Below are 20,412 nucleotides of genomic sequence, written 5' to 3' on the forward strand. Positions count from 1 at the left end.
TTTCCAGATAGATTAAAGACGTAAACATGAAAGGCAAAATTTGTAAGCTTTTAGAAGAAAATAGAGAATAATTTTATGATCTTGGACTAGGGAAGAAGTTTTTAAATGAGACACAAAAAGTTGAATTATGAAGAAGAAACCGATTATTTTTTAGTTAACATTTATAAAACTGTGCTTCTAAAGAAAGCATGAAAACAAAAAATGAAGCCACAGACCTAAAGAAGATAATGTTACCAGCAAAAGAATGTGGTGCACAATATATAAAGAAATACTAAATCTATAAGAGAAAAAAAGAATAGCAATAGACATGCAAAGAAGAGGAAACCTAAATGACAGAAGTAAAAATTAAAACCGCAGTACAGCTTTATTCCATACCTGTCAGATTGATCAGAATCAGGTCTGCCAATACCAAGTGTTAGAAATGGTGTAGAGCACTTGGAAATCTTTGCACTGCTGTAGTAAATGTAGACTGGACAATCACTTGGGACAGCAACCTGGCAGTATTCTGTGTCTTTGAAAAGTGCAGATATCCTGAGACATTCCATTCTTAAGTGTATACCACAGAGAAATTTTACACATGTGAAGAAGGCTATGTGAAGTTTCATAGCACTATCATTTCTTACAGTGAAAAGGAAATTAAAGTAACTTCAGCAGCCATTAATCATATTATTGAAAATTGTGGCATAATCATGCAGTGGAATTCCATATAGTGGTGAAAAGGTACTATACATATCAATGAGGATAAACCTCAGACAGAAATGTTAAGGAAAATAGCAAGTTAAAATAAGAACATGAGTAATATGAAGATGATGTAAATTTTTAAAAATATGTAACTTAAAAATTCATACGTATATATGCCTAGATAATGGAATATATAGTAAAAATACAAGATCTTGAAAAGGATACGTTGGGTACTTGATATTTGTGAAATTTGTTTTCTTAAGCTGAGTGGTGGATACATGATTATTTATTACTTTATTCGCTTTTGTATGTGAAATATATAAATATTTCAAACGGAATTCCACCCCTGGTCATAAGGTTGTTTCTAGTGGGTAAATCTTGCTTGCTTTTGTGCAGTTTATAGGAATACTTTGATAACTACTCTATGTATTTAATAAATGTTATGAAGGAAATGAAAATATTTACTTACAGCAATGGTTCTTAACTTCAGCCTGCATCAGAATCACGTGGTGGACTTGCTAAAACACAGACTGCTGGGCCGCATCTTTACAGTGATTCAGTAGGTCTAGGGTGAGGCCCAAGAATTTGCATTTCTAACAAGTTTCCCGGTGATCACGCTGCTGCTGCTGGTCCAGTCCAGGCACTACACTTTGAGAGCCACTGCCCTCGTGGGTTTCTGTGGTATAAATGATGATATCGTAAATTGGCCAAGAGTTAGGAACCATCCTCCTTATCATTCTGCTCTACCTAACATACGCACCCCTGTGGGTCATGACAGTTTCACCAGTGTGGGGCAAAGGGAGCATACATAGAACAGTGTCATTTTGAGACTGCCCTATAAACCTGGCAAGTGCTATTTCCTTTACAAAGATGCCCAGGAGATGGTTTATTCCAGTGGCAGAGCTGTCTGAGGAACTGTTTAAAATATCCTTACAGATAGGTGAATTGCCTCTTTAGAACTAATCACTGAAATTTTAGTGTAAGTTGCCACTGAGTGTACTTCTCTTTCCTTCGAACCTTCTCGAAACCTGTTACATAAAGTGGAAAATGCCTTTATGTCTGTTAGAGGTTTATAATCTTTGTCAAAATAGTTTTTTGTACATTGATTTCTTTATACAGTGACTTATTTTATAGTTCTAGCGGTGCTGTTTTAGATGGGTTTGTTTTACTATACATTCTGACTTTTCATTTCTTTGTCCCTTCATTTGTCTAGTTATTAGTTATAAGAATTTATTTAGAGATTCATTGTTTTAAGGAGAGGTAGTCTTGTCAATAACTTGCTTATGGAGCCCTTTGGCAGTAAGACATTAACACTGCTAACTTCTTTGTTTAAATGGATTTTTCTTTTCTTTTGTTTTCTTTTTCTTTTTTTTTTTAAGGCAGGGGCCACTTGATTGTCAATCCAATTTTAAACATTCATTTTAAATTAGAAAAAACTCTTGTTTTTACAAAAAATTCAGATTACATCATGATGCCCTTTAAATCAAGTAGATCTCATTTAGTCTTAGTGTAGCTAAAACTACCTTTTTTCCTGAGCAAAGCTAGTCTAGAATTATCCTGTAATATATGCTGAGTGTTTCTGAAACCTTTCCTCTTCTTCATTAGCCACATTTTGAGGTAAACAGCAATTTTTTTTTAATTTTCTAAAAAAAATGTAGACCGAAATAACATTGCCAATAATATTTAAAATATAAATTATACCCAAGTCCTGTAGCCCCTTTCCAAATATATATACACACATATATTTAATGCCATGATATTAACTAAGGATAATTTAAAGCCATCACTATTAGCTCAACCTTTAAAAACTAACCATCTAGAATATGAAGCCAAAACTCTGCATTTTTGTTCAGTGATGCTTTTTTTCAGCCAATATTTTATTATACATTTCCATTGTCAACAACATTCTTTAATTAATGAAACATTTAATGACTATTTTTAATGGATTTAGCATAATATGCTAAAGCAATTTCTTTTTTTTTAACATCTTTATTGGAGTATAATTGCTTTACAATGGTGTGTTAGTTTCTGCTTTATAACAAAGTGAATTAGTTACACATATACATATATCCCCATATCTCCTCCCTCTTGCGTCTCCCTCCCACCCTCCCTATCCCACCCCTCTAGGTGGTCACAAAGCACCAAGCTGATCTCCCTGTGCTATGCGGCTGCTTCCCACTAGCTATCTCTTTTACATTTGGTAGTGTATGCCACTCTCTCACTTCACCCCAGCTTACCCTTCCCCCTCCCTGTGTCATCAGGTCCATTCTCTACATCTGTGTCTTTATTTCTGTCCTGCCCCTAGGTTCTTTAGAACCATTTTTTTTTGATTCCATATATATGTGTTAGCATATGGTATTTGTTTTTCTCTTTCTGACATACTTCACTCTATATGACAGTCTCTAGGTCCATCCACCTCACTACAAATAACTCAATTTCGTTTCTTTTTATGGCTGAGTAATATTCCATTGTATATATGTGCCACATCTTTATCCATTCATCTGTCGATGGACACTTAGGTAGCTTCCACATCCTGGCTATTGTAAATAGAGCTGCAATGAATATTGTGGTACTTGACTCTTTCTGAATTATGGTTTTCTCAGGGTATGTGCCTAGTAGTGGGATTGCTGGGACATATGGTAGTTCTATTTTTAGTTTTTTAAGGAACCTCCATACTGTTCTCCATAGTGGCTGTATCTGTATCAATTTACATTCCCACTAACAGTGCAGGAGGGTTCCCTTTTCTCCACACCCTCTCCAGCATTTATTGTTTCTAGATTTTTTGATGATAGCCATTCTGACCGGTGTGAGATGATATCTCATTGTAGTTTTGATTTGCATTTCTCTAATGGTTAGTGATGTTGAGCATCCTTTCATGTGTTTGTTGGCGATCTGTATATCTTCTTTGGAGAAATGTCTATTTAGGTCTTCTGCCCGTTTTTGGATTGGGTATTTTGTTTTTTTGATGTGGAGCTGCATGAGCTGCTTGTAAATTTTGGAGATTAATCCTTTGTCAGTTGCTTCATTTGCAAATATTTTCTCCCATTCTGAGGGTTGTCTTTCCGTCTTGTTTATGGTTTCCTTTGCTGTGCAAAAGCTTTTAAGTTTCATTAGGTCCCATTTGTTTATTTTTGTTTTTATTTCCATTTCTCTAGGAGGTTGGTCGAAAAGGATCCTGTTGTGATTTATGTCATAGAGTGTTCTGCCTATGTTTTCCTCTAAGAGTTTGATAGTGTCTGACCTTACATTTAGGTCTTTAATCCATTTTGAGTTTATTTTTGTGTATGGTGTTAGGGAGTGTTCTAATTTCATTCTTTTACATGAGGCTGTACAGTTTCCCCAACAGCACTTACTGAAGAGGCTGTCTTTTCTCCACTGTATGTTCTTGCCTCCTTTATCAAAAATAAGGTGACCGTATGTGCGTGGGTTTTTCTCTGGGCTTTCTATCCTGTTCCATTGACCTATATTTCTGTTTTTGTGCCAGTACCATACTGTCTTGATTACTGTAGCTTTGTAGTATATTCTGAAGTCAGGGAGCCTGATTCCTCCAGCTCCATTTTTCTTTCTCAAGATTGCTTTGGCTATTCGGGGTCTTTTCTGTTTCCATGCAAATTGTGCAGTTTTTTGTTCTAGTCTGTGAAAAATGCCAGTGGTAGCTTGATAGGGATTGCATTGAATCTATAGATTGCTTTGGGTAGTAGAGTCATTTTCACAATGTTGATTCTTCCAATCCAAAAACATGGTATATCTCTCCATCTGTCTGTCTTGTCTTTAATTTCTTTCATCAGTGTCTTATAGTTTTCTGCATATAGATCTTTTGTCTTCTTAGGTAAGTTTATTCCTAGGTATTTTATTCTTTTTGTTGCAGTGGTAAATGGGAGTGTTTCCTTAATTTCTCTTTCAGATTTTTCATCATTAGTGTATAGGAATGCTAGAGATTTCTGTGCATTAATTTTGTATTCTGCTACTTTACCAAATTCATTGATTAGTTCTAGTAGTTTCTGGTAGCATCTTTAGGATTCTCTATGTATAGTATCATGTCCTTTGCAAACAGTGACAGTTTACTACTTCTTTTTCGATTTGGATTCCTTTTATTTCTTTTTCTTTTCTGATTGCTGTGGCTAAAACTTCCAAAGCTGTGTTGAATAATAGTGGTAAGAGTGGACAACCTTGTCTTGTTCCTGATCTTAGAGGAAATGGTTTCAGTTTTTCACCATTGAGAACAGTGTTAGCTGAGGGTTTGTCATATATGGCCTTTATTATGTTGAGGTAAGTTCCCTCTATGCTTACTTTCTGGAGGGTTTTTATCATAAATGGGTGTTGAATTTTGTTGAAAGCTTTTTCTCCATCTATTGAGATGATTATAGGGTTTTTATCCTTCAATTTGTTAATATGGTGTATCACATCGAATTGCATATATTGAAGAATCCTTGCATTCCTGGGATAAATCCCACTTGATCATTGTGTATGATCCTTTTATTGTGCTGTCAGATTCTGTTTGCTAGTATTTTGTTGAGGATTTTTACATCTATGTTCATCCGTGATATTGGCCTGTAGTTTTCTTTCTTTGTGACATCTTTGTCTGGTTTTGTTATCAGGGTGATGGTGGCCTCGTAGAATGAGTTTGGGAGTGTTTCTCCCTCTGCTATATTTTGCAAGAGTTTGAGAAGGAGAGGTTTTAGCTTTCTCTAAATATTTGATAGAATTCGCCTGTGTAGCTATCTGGTCCTGGGCTTTTGTTTGTTGGAAGATTTTTTTTTTTTCGGTACGCGGACCTCTCACTGTTGCGGCCTCTCCCATTGCGGAGCACAGGCTCCGGACGCGCAGGCCCAGCAGCCATGGCTTACAGGCCCAGCCACTCCGCGGCATGTGGGATCTTCCCGGACCGGGGCATGAACCTGTGTCCCCTGCATCGCCAGGCGGACTCTCAACCACTGCGCTACCAGGGAAGCCCTGTTGGAAGATTTTTAATCACAGTCTCGATTTCAGTGCTTGTGATTGGTCTGTTCATATTTTCTATTTCTTCCTGGTTCAGTCTTGGGATGTTCTTCTTTTCTAAGAATTTGTCCATTTCTTCCAGGTTGTCCATTTTATTGGCATATAGTTGCTTGTAGTAATCTCTCATGATCCTTTGTATTTCTGCAGTGTCAGTTGTTATTTTCCTTTTTCATTTCTAGTTCTATTGAGTCTTCTCCCTGTTTTTCTTGATGAGTCTGGCTAATGGTTTATCAATTTCGTTTATCTTCTCAAACAAACAGCTTTTAGTTTTATTGATCTTTGCTGTTGTTTCCTTCATTTCTTGTTAGTAATTCTTAAATATGAATCTCATGGCAGTACTTAACTAAATTAGATAACCATGATGTTTGGAAATGTTTTTACTTAATAGTCATGACAGAAATAAAAAGCCACATACTATTGGGGAAAGAGTTGTTCTTTCTGCTACAGTAAAAATGGTTATGATGATACACAGAAAAATATTATAACAAACTAAATGCCTTTCTTGTCAGCAAGTTCTGGTGGAAGATTCACAGAAAACATTGCTAACGATTCAAAAAAACAACACAGTGAGAATGTTTTGATTGAAACCGAAGCTATTTGTAATAAGCTTCAGATGACTGCATTTTGCTATATCAGTTTCAATTATGGAGGTCCATGAAGAACTGATTTTCTGTGAGCCAAAAGGAATATGTTCCAGAGAAGACATATTTTCAGTAATGTTATTTCTTTAAAACACATGATGTTTTATGGAAACTGAAAACATTACTTCTAACTGAATAGGTACTTCGATTAGAATTTACAAAGGATTTAGGATGACTGATAGATGTGAAATTTCTTTACTCATTCAAGGGAAAGTTATTACGATAATGAAGTTGAAAACAGAAGTGCACAGAGTACCTCTGAATGTTACTGTCAATTTTATAAAAATAAAACCTTTTAATTATAATAAGGTTGTAACCAAAGTTTGTGATGAGAAACGGAGTAACTCTCACAGTATTTTGTACCATCAAGAAGTTGCTGGTCATCTTGTAGCTTACTTCATTAAAAAACAATAAAACTTGAAGATATTTCTTGGTTTTCTTTTACCAAAAAACCCCAAAAATATCAAAATTATGTTGTGTGGTTAGTGGCTACCTTGCTATATAACAGTTTTTTAAATAAAAAATATTCTTTATCTGTCTCCTGAGGGCAAAGCATTGTTTATAGTAGAGTGGAAAAAAAATTCTTATTTCTTGAAAGAAACTTGTGCATGGATAGAACATTTTGAAAATGAATGTAAACTTTACATGGTTAGGCTTATTTCTTTTGTTCCCTAATTATGCAGAGTCTTTACAACAGTGTCTGGCACATGGTCAGCACTTGGTAAGTTTAACAAAAAATGATTTAAGTATATCACTTATAAAAACTTAAGTGTGACCTCATGGCACATAAAATATTAATTCAAAATGGATCTAAGATCTAAATATAAGGGCTAAAACCATAAAGCTCTTTAAAGAAAACATAGAGGTAGATCTTCATGACCTTGAATTTGGCAATGGATTCTTAGATATGGCACCAAAAGCACAAGCAACAAAACAAGTAAACAAATTCGACTTCACAATTAAAAACTTTTGTGCGTCTAAGGACATTATCAAGAAAATGAAAAGACAATCTACAGAATGGAAGAAAATCTTTTTACATCATATATCTGATAAGGTTTAATATCCAAAATATACATAGAATTCCTAAAGCAGCAACAAAAAGACAGACAACCCAATTAAAAAATTTGCTAATAACTTGAATAAACATTTCTCCAAAGAAATAAAGATAACTAATAAGCACATGAAAAAATGTTCAGTATCATTAGTCACTAGAGCAATGCAAATCAAAGCTACAGTGAGATACCATTTTACACTACTAGCATGTGTGTAATTAAGTAAACAAACAAACAGGAACTAACAAGTGTTGCTGAGGATGTGGAGAAATTGGAACCTTTGCATTGCTGGTGGGAGTGTGAAATGATGCAGCTGCTGTGGGAGACAGCTTAGTAGTTCCTCAAAAGTCTAAACAAGGAATTACTGTATATCCAGCAAGTCTACTCCTAGGCATATACCCAAAGAAATTAAAAGCTGGGAGTCACACAGATATTTGTAGGCCAGTGTTTGTTGCAGCATTATTCACAGTAGCCAAAAGATAGAAACAACCTAAGCATGTGTCAACAGATGAATGGATAGACAAAATGTAGTATACACATAGAATGAAATATTATTCAGCCATAAAAAGGAAAGAAGTTCTAATAGATGCTGTAACATGGATGAACCTGGAAGACATTATGCTAAATGAAATAAGCCAGACACAAGGGACAAATATTGTGTGATTCCATTTATAGGAAATATCTAGGATAAGCAAACTCGTAGAGACAAAAGTAGATTAGGTGTTACCAGGGCCTGGAGGGAGGAAAGAACGGGTAGTTATTACTTAGTGTTTACAGAATTTCTGTTTAGGGTGATGAGAAACTTTTGGAAACAGATAGTGGGGTTGGTTGTACAACATTGTGAATGTAATTAATGCCATTGAATTGTACATGTTAAAATGGCTAAAATGGCAAACTGTTTTATTTATCTTTTACCATAAAAAAAAAATCTTATGTGAGTAGCCAACCTTGGGAATAGAATTTTTAGTGTGTTTTAAAATATTATGAAAGAGGACTTCCCTGGTGGCGCACTGGTTAAGAATCCACCTGCCAGTGCAGGAGACGTAGGTTCAAGCCCTGGTCCGGGAAGATTACACATGCCGCAGAGCAACTAAGCCCATGTGCCACAACTACTGAGCCTGTGCTCTAGAGCCCGCAAGCCACAACTACTTAGCCTGCGTGCCACAACTACTGAAGCCCGCGCGCCTAGAGCCCACACTCCGCAACAAGAGAAGCCACTGCAGTGAGAAGCCTGCGCACCACAATGAAGAGTAGCCCCCACTCGCTGCAACTAAAGCCCATGTGAGCAACAAAGATACAATGCAGACAAAAATTAATTAATTAATTTTTTAAAAATTACAAAAGAAATTAATTGGATCTGGGAGCATATTTGTATAAGCATATTGAATTGCAACTCTACATGAAGTTGCAAGAAAAACTGATGGAATTCTGAACTGTAGCCAACAACGCATGTATTCAATTTGGACTTCTGCTTCTAGGTTTTAATGGCAAAATATGTAACTGGGAATACCACTGTATTGTTATGATTTTTATGAAAGGTTAAGTATATTCCATCATCTTTCCCTTCCTAAAAATGAAAATTCTGATAAATCATAAAAGTACAAAATATACATTTAGAACTTTTCAGGTGTTTATCTTCTATTTTTGTGTATGTTTAATCATAAGTAATATAATTAATGTATGTATAATTTATAAATATGCATGCATTGGATGCTCAACTATTTTTGCTGATAAGGGTACACAATTTTATGTTTAGGGACTTCCCTGGTGGCACAGTGGTTAAGAATCCACCTGCTAATGCAGGGGACACTGGTTTGATCCCTGGTCTGGGGAGATCCTACATGCCGTGGAGCAACTAAACCCATGCGCCACAACTACTGAGCCTACGCTCTAGAGCCCACGAGCCACAACTACGAAAACCCATGCGCCTAGAGCCCATGCTCCGCAACAAGAGAAGCCACAGCAGTGAGAAGCCCCCGCACCCCAATGAAGAGTAGCCCCCGCTCACTGCAACTAGAGAAAGCCCATGCGTAGCAACGAAGACTCAACACAGCCAAAAATAAATAAAATAAATAAATTTATAAAAACACGTTAAAAATAAAAATGTTTAGAGGCTGTCCATTAGGAGGATATTGTCATTTAAAAAGCATTTTGTGAGTGGCATATCTTTAAAGTTGTATTTTTTCTGTGTTTTAGGCTGCTGGTCTTGGGCGTATGAAACCAAACACACTTGTCCTTGGATTTAAGAAAGACTGGTTGCAAGCAGATATGAGGGATATGGATATGTATATAAACTTATTTCAGTAAGTATCCTTTTTTTTTTTTTAAGTAAGTATCCTTTTAATTCAGTAACTTAGTTGATTCAGAAAATATTAATTTTGAAAGCTTGCACTGGTTTTTGAAGTCTGTTTCTCATATAGTCTCTTCTAGTAGAAGCATAGAATGAAAATAATCATTTGGAAGTTATTTACATTTCTTTTTTTAAAATGCACTTACATGTTTGCTTTTCCACCCCCTTGAAGTATTAAGTTCTGCGTTTACTATTCACTTTTCAGTGGTATTTCCAATGATGTTTATAAGACAGCATAGTTTTGATTTACTTCACTTTAATTTCCTTCTTACAGGTTGTCTAATGAGTTCTTATCCTTTTGTTACTTTGTCTTTCTGATTTGAATCTATCCATGTTATTTTTGGATACGTATCTGTTTAATCTATTACAAAGGTGTTTTGGGAGTGAGTTATTTAATAAAAAGAATAAAATTTCTATTTTGTCATATTTTGTTTTTAATCTTGAAAAGTACCTTTTCTAGTATTCCTAGTATTTATTTAGCAAATCTCTTTATCTCATTCACACTGTTTTATAGAGGATAAGGATTCCCTCTTAGTACATCATACTTGAAGAGTAGTCTTTTTCTTGTCACAGATGCTGCTGAAATAGAACTGTTCACTCCTTATAAAGTATTTCTTTATAAAAATTGTCATTTAAAAAAAATTTATATTTGGCAAAATAACTCTAGTACCAGATTCAAATCCTACTTCTCTGTGAATTTTTATCTGTTTATCCTTAACTCACTGGAGTTATTTCCCTTCCTGGAGCTCCTGTTGTATCTATTGGTAGAACCACATAATTATTTGCCTGTATCACATATAATGCTTTTGTTTTCATAGCTACCTTGAAACATCTTTGTGGAAGTAACCAGATCTCATACTTTACTTTCATAAATCTCTTTATATTCATTAGTAAAATATACGATACTTAAGATTTCCCAAGTAATTGTTAAATGGTTTTTAGTAAAATTCAAGCTCTGCTGGTTTGTCAGAGGTTGTGACTGGTCTTTGGCTTTGGGTTTGTTAACTTTTTCGTAAACAGCACTTCACTCTCCCTTTCTAATTCTGTAGTCTGTACTTTGTACGCATGGGGATTAGGGAAAGAAGGAGACTGTGAAAGAAAGACTACATCATGTGGGCTTTGAGCCAAAGAGTATGCTTTTTTTCTTTGAAGACGTAAGACCAGTGAGATGGAGTAATTATCCTAGAAAATAGAAAAAGTGACATTTTTGCAAATAATTCATTCATTATTAGTTGTAGTTTGTCATAATGGGAGCGCTGAAAGAAAGGAGTCTTTTCTGACACTGATCTTTTAGGAACTGAAGTGAATGTTTGCTCTGAGAGTCAAGTATTAATCCAAGTATTATATGTCAAGCAGCAGTTTAAAGATAGGTAAAATATTGCTCTCTGGTTTCTGGAACCATAGACATTGATGGCTATTTTAAAGCAGTGATACTGCTTACTCTTTTATCTTGTAACACTTATGTTCTGGTTGTGATTTTAAATACCTTGAACAGTTGAGGTATACTTTATTTACTATGTATATATTAACAGTATGGAGGGTCTGAAACTGCAAATCAACTTCTATAGCTTAAAGAAATTATATACATTATAGAAATTTCTATACCTTATAGCAAAAACATTTACCTATTTTAGTCTGAAGTAGACTAAGAGCTATATTCACTGGATTTTCTTTAAGGAAATTGATTTTGATTCAATTACTTTATTAACTATTTTTTAAAATACTTGTAGTTATTTCTTCTCTAATAGTTAATTAGATCTTTCACAGTACAGCAGAGGAAGGTTAACATGTCTATTAATTTTTTCTCCAGTGAATCTGGAGAAAATATGGATGTCACTGTAATTTTTAAAGCATATTATAAGAATCAGATACTTAAAGCTGAAAGTAAATTTAGAGATCATCTACTATTGCCTTCATTTTATAGAGGAGAGAGACAGAAATTTTTGTGATTTAAAAGAATTTTTTTTTTTTTTTCTTGTTACAGTGACGCCTTTGATATACAATATGGAGTAGTAGTTATCCGCCTAAAAGAGGGTCTGGATATATCTCATCTTCAAGGACAAGGTAAATCTTGTTTGAAATACATTTTTTATCTTAAAAATATAAATTACTTTGTTAGAAAATTATATGTAATTCTACAAATTCTTTAATAATTTTAATATTTACCATCTAATATGTGTCATATACTTATTGTATGGCATTTTAAGATCAGATCTGATTGGCTCTACCAAAGTTTGGATTTTCTCTTTGTACCAACCTGAATGGTGGCTAGTAATTATTAATAGAATAAAATTCAATTCAAATCATAAGTTTAAGGGAAACAAACATTAGTTATGATTGTAGTTTGGCCAAAGTTATAAAACTACATGATAAATAAAATAATCAGAGGAAAACATTTTAGACATTTTCATGTTTATGGAAGATATACTTTGTACATAGAGGCATATTAATAATGAAAAACTAAACTTTGTTATATCATTTACTCTTTCTTCAGAAAAGACTATATTTTGTAACTTTCTCATTTTGAAGTAATTATAGATTCACAAAAATTTGTGTACCCTCCCTCCAGTTTCCCCCACTGGTAACATCTTATCTATAGTTCTGTATCAAAACCAGGAAATTGACATTGGGACAATTTACATACCTTATTCAGGTTTCACCGGTTTTACATACACTTGTATGTACAAATGTGCACACAAGCACATGTGTGTGGTTCTGTTTCACTTGTCACATATGTTGTTTCATGTAAGATACAGAGTTGTTCCATCACCACAGAGATCTCCCTTGTGTTACTGCATTATAGCTTCCATTCATACCCTTTCCCTGTTCTCTAACCCCTGACACCCACTGATCTCTTCTCAAACTATATAATTTTTTAAGCTTTTAAAACTTTTTTTTCATTAAGCTTAAAACCTGTTAAAGTATACTTAGCACTTTGGGCAACTTTATAAAAAGTATGGAAAATTCCATACCCTCTAATGATTTCCTTGTAGCTTAAAAAATACTGTAAGTTTAAGAAAATTGTGTACCTAATATTTTATCCTTATCAATTAATTAACCAGGTCATCAAAATTAGCTAAGGCTAAATAGCTGAGAGGCATATAATGAACTTTCCTCATCTGTTCATGTATTTAAGCTGTTCTAATCCTCCCACTCCCCCCACCACTTTAAGGGTATTGTGCATTTCTGAAAGGAATGCTTTGAGGTCTTTATCCATGTAACACAAAAGTATGGCCTGCTGAAAATGCATTTTCTTACTCTGGAGTAGGCCTTGCAAAATACTATTTATTATGCTTGTTATGCTCTAACAGTAATTTTGGTTTAGGATACCTGTTAATAACTCTGCATAATTATTAGTAGTGTTCCCTTTCACTCTCAAAAACATCAGAGTTTGGCTAATAAATGATATACTCTGTAATTTGCTGAGATTTAAATGTGATTGGAAGTTCAAGAAAATATTTTCACGTGTTTATAATCATAAGAATTGTTTTGAAAGTCTCCTTATTCATCATTAAGATTTGGAGACAGGAATTTGCTTTAGCACAGGGCTTAAGAGCATAGGCTGTAGAGTCAGATATGCTTTGCAAATTCCAGCTTTTTCTCTTAGTAGTTTTGTAGCTGGGGCAAATTTGTTGACTTCCAAGCCTCAGTTTCCTCATCTTTATCTCTATTGTGAAGATACTGTCTGTGAAGGTCTTAGCATAGTGCTGGCACTGAGGCTTACATACTATTGTTATTTCTCTTAATATACACATATCAGTGATGAGGATTATGGACAGAAGATCAATTTCATATTATGTTTGTCTTTATGATAAATCTTTTTTATTGTGGAAGCTAAACGTTTACTAACTCCTTCCCAAAAAACAAAAAATGAAGAAAGTGCTTTAAAAATAGAGATGGCACTTTCACCATGAGCTTAGGAAAGAACTCTATCCCCTAGTTTTGGCTTTATAGTCATGGGTATAATTTTTCACTGTTGTCTGTCATCTTATATGTATATGAACATTTGTCACATCCTAAATTTTTTCATGTGTAAATGACTTTTAGAGTAGAGTTGGTTCACATTTTATACATCATTCTTTTGTGTACCAGATTCTTATGTTCTGTACATCTCACTCATTACTGATTCCCCATCACCTAATTCAAATGTCTGACAGTTAGTTGTGGCTAAAGATATTTAGTTGAATAGTCATTTCAAAATTGATTGTCACATTTGTTTATAATAAGAAATTATTCATTATAAACTTAACCATTATCAACTTTGCTTAAAATTGTCATTTAATTGCTATTATACCATGATGCCCTCTTTTGTTAAAAGATTCAGATAACATTTTGAATACTTTATGTCTACAGAAGAATTACTGTCATCACAAGAGAAGTCTCCTGGTGTTAAGGATGTGGTACTAAGTGTGGAGTATAGTAAAAAATCAGATTTAGATACTTCTAAACCATCTAGCGAAAAATCCATTACACATAAAGGTAATTTTTATTCAAACAAGAAGTTTTATTAATGGTAATGTTTTAATTTTGGAAGAAATAGTTTTTATTATATGGTATGTCTTACAAAGTAACCAGTTCTCAAACGTGTATTGTTCATTTCTAGTTGCTCAGGTAAAATTTATGCCTTTCCAAAATGGCTACAAATGATTATTTTTAAGGTATTAAGTAGATCATAGAACAGAAACCATGCCAGTTTATTAAACATGCTCTTGTATGTTTTTATTTATACTTAATTTTAATTTGAAGCATAGATTAATCTGAACTTGGAAAGAAACATGGTAGTTTTGGAGTAATGTGTATATAGCATATGATAACACTGAAAGGAATGATGTTTATAAAATTAGTTTACATAATTTTTTTTGTAAATCAAGATACTTCAATACCAGGGGTTTTGTTTATGTGCTGAGATACTCAGAATATTTTTACATCTACTGTACCTGGTATTGTTCAGGTAAAACAATGTAGTAAAATATCAAGTGTAATTTTATTGCTCAATGTAGTCTCCTCCCAAGAAATGAGCAATTTACGTTTGTCTGCTGAACTGTTGGGCCATAATTACAGAAATAAATACTCCTGGTGGCTAATGTGGTTTAAGCCAAAAAAAGATTTCCAAATCTCCTGAGACTTTGGGATAATTTCATCCACAAATCTCTATGTCATGTTTATGAGAAGGAAAGAGGAATGACTTCCAAATCTTACTCTCCCACCCTCACTCTCCTACCTCTGTTCAGCCTAGTATCTCCATCTGTCCTACTCCCAGCTGACATGCAACAAGAAAAATCTGCACTGTAAATCATCAAACCGTATCATACTTTTGCTTCCTGTAAAATAATTACCATTCTTTTCCTGAAATTGATAACCTTGGACAACTCCTACCTCTGAAACCTCTTCTAGATTATTTAGAAGCATTAATGTTGCTTTTTTCTTTCCTCCTTATTTACCTTGTTTGCTTAGAGTAGTGGTAGTTGAGAGTTTAGTTGAGACCCATTTTCCATATCAATTCTTTGCTGGCTTGATTATAATCTTTTTTTTTCTATTTCACCTCAAAATTCTATAAACTGGTTCTGATAACTCTTCTTATGTTCCTGCATTTATTTTTAGTTTGTGGTATACATTCTTTCATTTCCTCTTGTTTGTTGTTGTTGTCATTTTCTCTTGCCTAAAACAGATCCTTTCTTTATGGAATCTGTTAGGAATTAACAGGTAAAACTATGATAGGAGGAGAAGTAATATATTTATCAGGCATCTACTGTTCCTCTCACATTGTAGTAGATGTTATCCATTCATTAGCTCATTAATGTATGTCACAATCTTATGAAGTCTATTTTTATAGAGTAGGGAACTGGGTCAGTACATTTCTACTCATCTTTTTATTATAAAAATGTAAATGCCTTTAACTTTGTTTAAATCATTTTTCAGTGTCAAGATTTCCTTGACATTTCTGAGCTCTTTGAAATGAATACAGAATGTCCATAGTTATATTTATGTTTTTTATTATCATTAAAAATAGATAATATCAAATATCTACTTTATATGAACAGTAATATTTAATACTATTAAATTAAATGTAATAATTGAAATGTTTCTTGTTCCATAACAGGCATAAAAATTAGCATTCAAAAATAGCATTTATTTTGTGCTTATTTTCTATTTAGCCAATTATTTTCAAAATTAGTACAGAAAATATAGGAAAGTTTATATAATTTTAAACGTCTTCAGAATTATAAACATTCTGGTATAGTTATTATATTTCGTACGTCTGTCTTATTGAGGCATGCAGTATGCAGAGGGACAGAAAGAGTACCCTTTGAATATATGTTTTGTGCTAGGCACTGAGCTGAGTGCATTAATGCTTGCAATATGACAACCTTAAGAGGTAGGTATTGTTCACCCTTTTAACAAATGAGGAAAGTGAGGAGTTAAGTAAAGTAACTAGCTTAAGGTCACACAGCTAGAAGAAGGGTTAGAGGTAATCTTGGAATGCTGGGAGTCTGGCTCAAGAGCCCACTGCAGTGTACTCTTTCCTGTCCAAGTTGGGAGTTTTATGTGCCTTAAACAAATAGTACAGCTTAGAATAGGAAAAAAATTTCAGATTAGGAAAACTATTAACCCTAGGAAATATTTATAGGTATGTAAATGGACCAACATATGCTATATACATGCATGTACACACACACGTGTATATATGTGTATGTATATATATATATATATACACACACACATACATATATGTATATATATAAATTTATGTATTTGAAAAATCACTCCTGTATAACCTGGCATTTTATATAAACCAAAAGACTCTTGTCTCTGATCAAATTCCTAAATATTTCAAGTGGTGATTAATTTTTACAAATATCAAATATATCTATTAAGTGCTTCTAAAATTCCTTGTCAGTCATTTGCACAGTGATGCAGTGGCATGTTTGAAATTTATGTATTACTTGCAACATCAGTTTTATAATATCATATTTCTACTTTATAAGCCAGAGCAACTAATTTCAAGTATGAAAGTTTAAAAGTTTAAAAATTCTGAAGTTTTTGTCCGTTTTACAGGAATGAAATTTAGGGGTGGGTGTTACTCAGTAGCCCTGTTGGAGGAGTCTAAAATATGTTTGCTTTTTCAAATCCTGAACACTCAGTGTAGAAAATATCTTCAGTCTTAATTATTTTTCACACTGTTTCTTCATACTATGTTTTATTTATAAATGTGTTCTAGTTACATTTTCATTATTTTATTAATAAGAAGGCAATTAACTTATATTTTGTGTTTTTTAAACATAATCTAGATGAGGAAGAGGATGGCAAGACTCCAACTCAACCACTGTTGAAAAAAGGCAGGCATTTTTCATCATTTTATTTTAATCCTTTTTCTCATACTGTTAATTCTTTAACTCCAATCTTATTATTTTCTTCCTTTACCTTGGTTTTTATTTCCATGGTGAGGTGATGTTACAGTTTTTTATTAAATGCAGATTAGAAAAATTATCATTAGGCCAACTAAAGCATTAAATTACCCCAGGAAAAGGTGATATATCAAAGACAAATTCCTTTAAATCAAAGACAAATTCTTTTAAATCATGGTAGTATTTCAGAAATATTCAAATCCTGAAAGTCAGTATTTTAATTTTTAAATTTAAACTGCATGGTTTAGATGATAAGTAGAGACACTGAAATAGGTTTATTTACAGTGTCACTTGCATTCTTTACCATCAGTTGTACCCAGCCAAGTCCTTAATTTTGATACTAATATATTTCTCATTTCAAAAATTACAATATTTCTCACAGTCCTGCTGCGTTTGGGAGATACAGTCATGTCAACGTACATGAATTTTATGAGAAGGAGATAGAGGTGAGAGTTATGGAGCAGTGTGGTTTGGTAGCCATATTATTTCATCATGCAAAATCATTCGTCATGTTTTGCGTACATCATGGCAGCATGAAAAGTGAATGACAGACATTCTACAAAAGTGATCAGACTTCCTTCTGTGGATTTATGCTTTTAAAATTTGGTGTAGGGATTTCATTATAGTCATTTGCTTGCTCACAGAGTCGGTGCTGATTTTTTTTTCTTCCTTTTTAATTCCTGGGGATACATAATGGGAACTCCCTTGATAAATTGTTCTTTAGACCTACAGTAGATGGGTGCCCTTCCTAGGAGTTCCCACAGTCTTTCTGTGATTCAAAGAAAGATGTGGTGGTTATATGGCTTTAGAATTGGGCCTCACATATTGAGGGGACAAAAGTTAGGTATAGATGAGGGAGTTTTTCCTTAGACTGAGAGGTTTCATTGTGATAACTGCATGACTGTATTGATATGTCTCCCATTTCTTTCTGTCTTTTATATTACAGATAACGTTACATTTAAAATTTTTTTTGAGCTTTGAATTATTGAGAAACCAGATTACAAAAGAAATTATGTTCATGGAACGGGCATAAGCTTAATTTGCCCAGTTAGCCTGAAACAGCTTTTCAAAAATCAAAATCTAGCGATCATAATTTTCTTTAGTAGTTTTTATGATTCTCTTTCATTCAGAATGCTTCAAAATATTAGAAATTAGGCAAGATAATTTGGATGAGTTTAGGTATTATAGAGATATTCTTTATCTGTAACCCTTTTAAAAGTATATTTAAATTGTAAACAACTATAACCTTATGATTGATGTCATATATACAACTACATTATAAACATTTGAATATACAAAAGTTAGGGAACTATGGGAATTTAGCAAAATATACTTTAATATTTACCTTCTCCCTAATATCTTATTTTTCTGCTTGATCCTTCAGAACCCAAAGGCCCTGCTGTGCCTTTAAATGTAGCTGACCAAAAGCTTCTTGAAGCCAGTACACAGTTTCAGAAAAAACAGGGAAAGAACACTATTGATGTCTGGTGGCTTTTTGATGATGGAGGTAAGGTTGCTAATATATGTTTTTAAGAAGTTTAAATTTTCTGAAGTTTTGGGGGTAGTACTAGGAAATGGTATATACTCTTCATTGACCCCATTCCCGTTAAGCCAGGTCCCCCAAAGCAACAGGATTAGTTCCAGAATCAGGCATCACACTTTGTTGTCCTGTCCCTTCAGTATCCTTCAAATTGAAAGTTGCTCAGTCCTTCCTTGAGCTTCATGACTTTAACATTATTTTTAGATATTACAGACCATTTTGTACAATGTCACTTGATTTGGAGTGCTGTTTAATGATTCATCATAATTAGTTTCTGTGGGTAGAAATATCACAGAAGTGATGCTGTGCCCTTCTGTCTGCGTCTTATCAGGTGGCATAGTGTTGATTTGTCTCATCACTGGTGAAGGTAGCTTTGACCATTGAGTAAGGTGGTTTTCCCAAGGTTTATATACCGAAAACTTATCGTTACCCCCTTTCATGATTATGATATTTGGGGCATGGGGAGTTACTTTGAGACTATGCACATATACCATCATTACTGCTATTTTTGGCACCATCTTTAGCATCCATTGATATTTCTGCCTGAATTTATTCTTGCTGTTACGATTGTTGTGGTGTGTTTGTGGTGTCCAAATGGTGATTTTTCCAATCCTGTCATTTCTTCATTTATTAGTTGGTGTTTAACTATAAAGAGGAGCTTTCTCTTTACTTCTGTGTGGACTTATGGATTCCTGTTTTATTCAGTGGATTATGATTTTTTCATTCTCATAGTTTGTTTTGATGTTGTCCCAGATTTGGCCAGCAGTATTCTCTTTAGGATAACTTCTGTGTCCATTTGTCATGTCCAAATCATTCTTTATTTTCTGATAAAATAAGACATTCCAGGCTCAGTTTTGTACTTTACCTACACCAACACTTGAATCACCCTTTATCCAAAGAGGCTTGATTCCTTTTAGTGGAGAATGGTATTTAGAAACAAAGGTCAGGGCATTAGAAATGCCCGTTTCTACTAGGGTGTGACTGCTCCCAGGCCCTCTTAGTGGACAGATGTAGGAAACACCCCCCCCCACCCCCCCCACACACACACCTATTTGTATATACAGGTATAGATTGAAACCACTTCCATTGCAACACTGCAGGGTTCGCTCCAGCTTCTCCCTTTTTATGTTTCTCATTCCATTGAGAAACACGGCTCCCGTTAGCTTCAGTGAATACTCTCTTTTCCTCAGTCCTGATATAACCAGTCTCCCTACCCTGCCAGGCCACTATCTCATTTCTTTGACTTCCTCGCATGGGCCCTGACTCCACTGGGCCTCTCTCCTTATTCAGGCCAAGTGGCTTTTTGACTGAATTATTAAGGAAGGACTGAAAGAACAAAAGAACAATTTTCTTTCATATTGAGTTATAATAAAGGTGTTTTTAGCAACTAACTTGAATTAAAAGTTCTTAATTGAGAAATTAGTGTTTTAATAAGTGACTTGTTATATTTTTATGATTCAGGTTTGACCTTATTGATACCTTATCTTCTGACTACCAAGAAAAAGTGGAAAGATTGTAAGATCAGAGTATTCATTGGTGGAAAAATAAACAGAATAGACCATGACCGGAGAGCGTAAGTCTGTTTTAAATTGATGGGCATTTATCTAGTAGTACTTCATTATTTCAATATAGATTTGATACGGATAACAATTAGACAACACAGAAAATGTCAGTCATGTTGCTCTGTTCTGTAGTGAAGCTGAAAAGTCTAGTTAAACAAGTAAAACCTCATTCTCTTTTAGTC

The 20,412-nt window shown here is 34.0% G+C and overlaps 1 protein-coding gene and 1 long non-coding RNA gene across 6 annotated transcripts in view; one reads left to right on the top strand and one right to left on the bottom strand.

Annotated features, from left to right (window-relative positions):
• Positions 1–20,412, top strand: part of SLC12A2 (solute carrier family 12 member 2) — a 109,939-nt gene that overhangs the window by 79,287 nt on the left and 10,240 nt on the right. Inside the window, exons 18-23 of the mRNA XM_060143503.1 lie at positions 9,569–9,675; positions 11,707–11,786; positions 14,076–14,201; positions 17,012–17,059; positions 18,513–18,635; positions 20,130–20,241. Of these exons, the coding sequence (XP_059999486.1) occupies positions 9,569–9,675; positions 11,707–11,786; positions 14,076–14,201; positions 17,012–17,059; positions 18,513–18,635; positions 20,130–20,241 (596 nt within the window). The remainder of the gene's footprint in view (positions 1–9,568; positions 9,676–11,706; positions 11,787–14,075; positions 14,202–17,011; positions 17,060–18,512; positions 18,636–20,129; positions 20,242–20,412) is intronic.
• The window catches only part of LOC132517035 (uncharacterized), a 51,068-nt gene that overhangs the window by 11,536 nt on the left and 19,120 nt on the right, over positions 1–20,412 (bottom strand). For 4 of the 5 annotated variants that reach the window (XR_009539566.1, XR_009539563.1, XR_009539565.1 and 1 more), the window contains exon 3: positions 1,151–1,357. This is a non-coding gene — a long non-coding RNA (uncharacterized LOC132517035). Of the gene's footprint in view, positions 1–365; positions 512–1,150; positions 1,358–20,412 lie in introns of those variants that run through there. The other variant, XR_009539564.1, reaches the window with a different exon arrangement.

Source organism: Lagenorhynchus albirostris, chromosome 3, assembly GCF_949774975.1.
Source record: "Lagenorhynchus albirostris chromosome 3, mLagAlb1.1, whole genome shotgun sequence".
Taxonomy (NCBI): Eukaryota; Metazoa; Chordata; class Mammalia; order Artiodactyla; family Delphinidae; genus Lagenorhynchus; species Lagenorhynchus albirostris.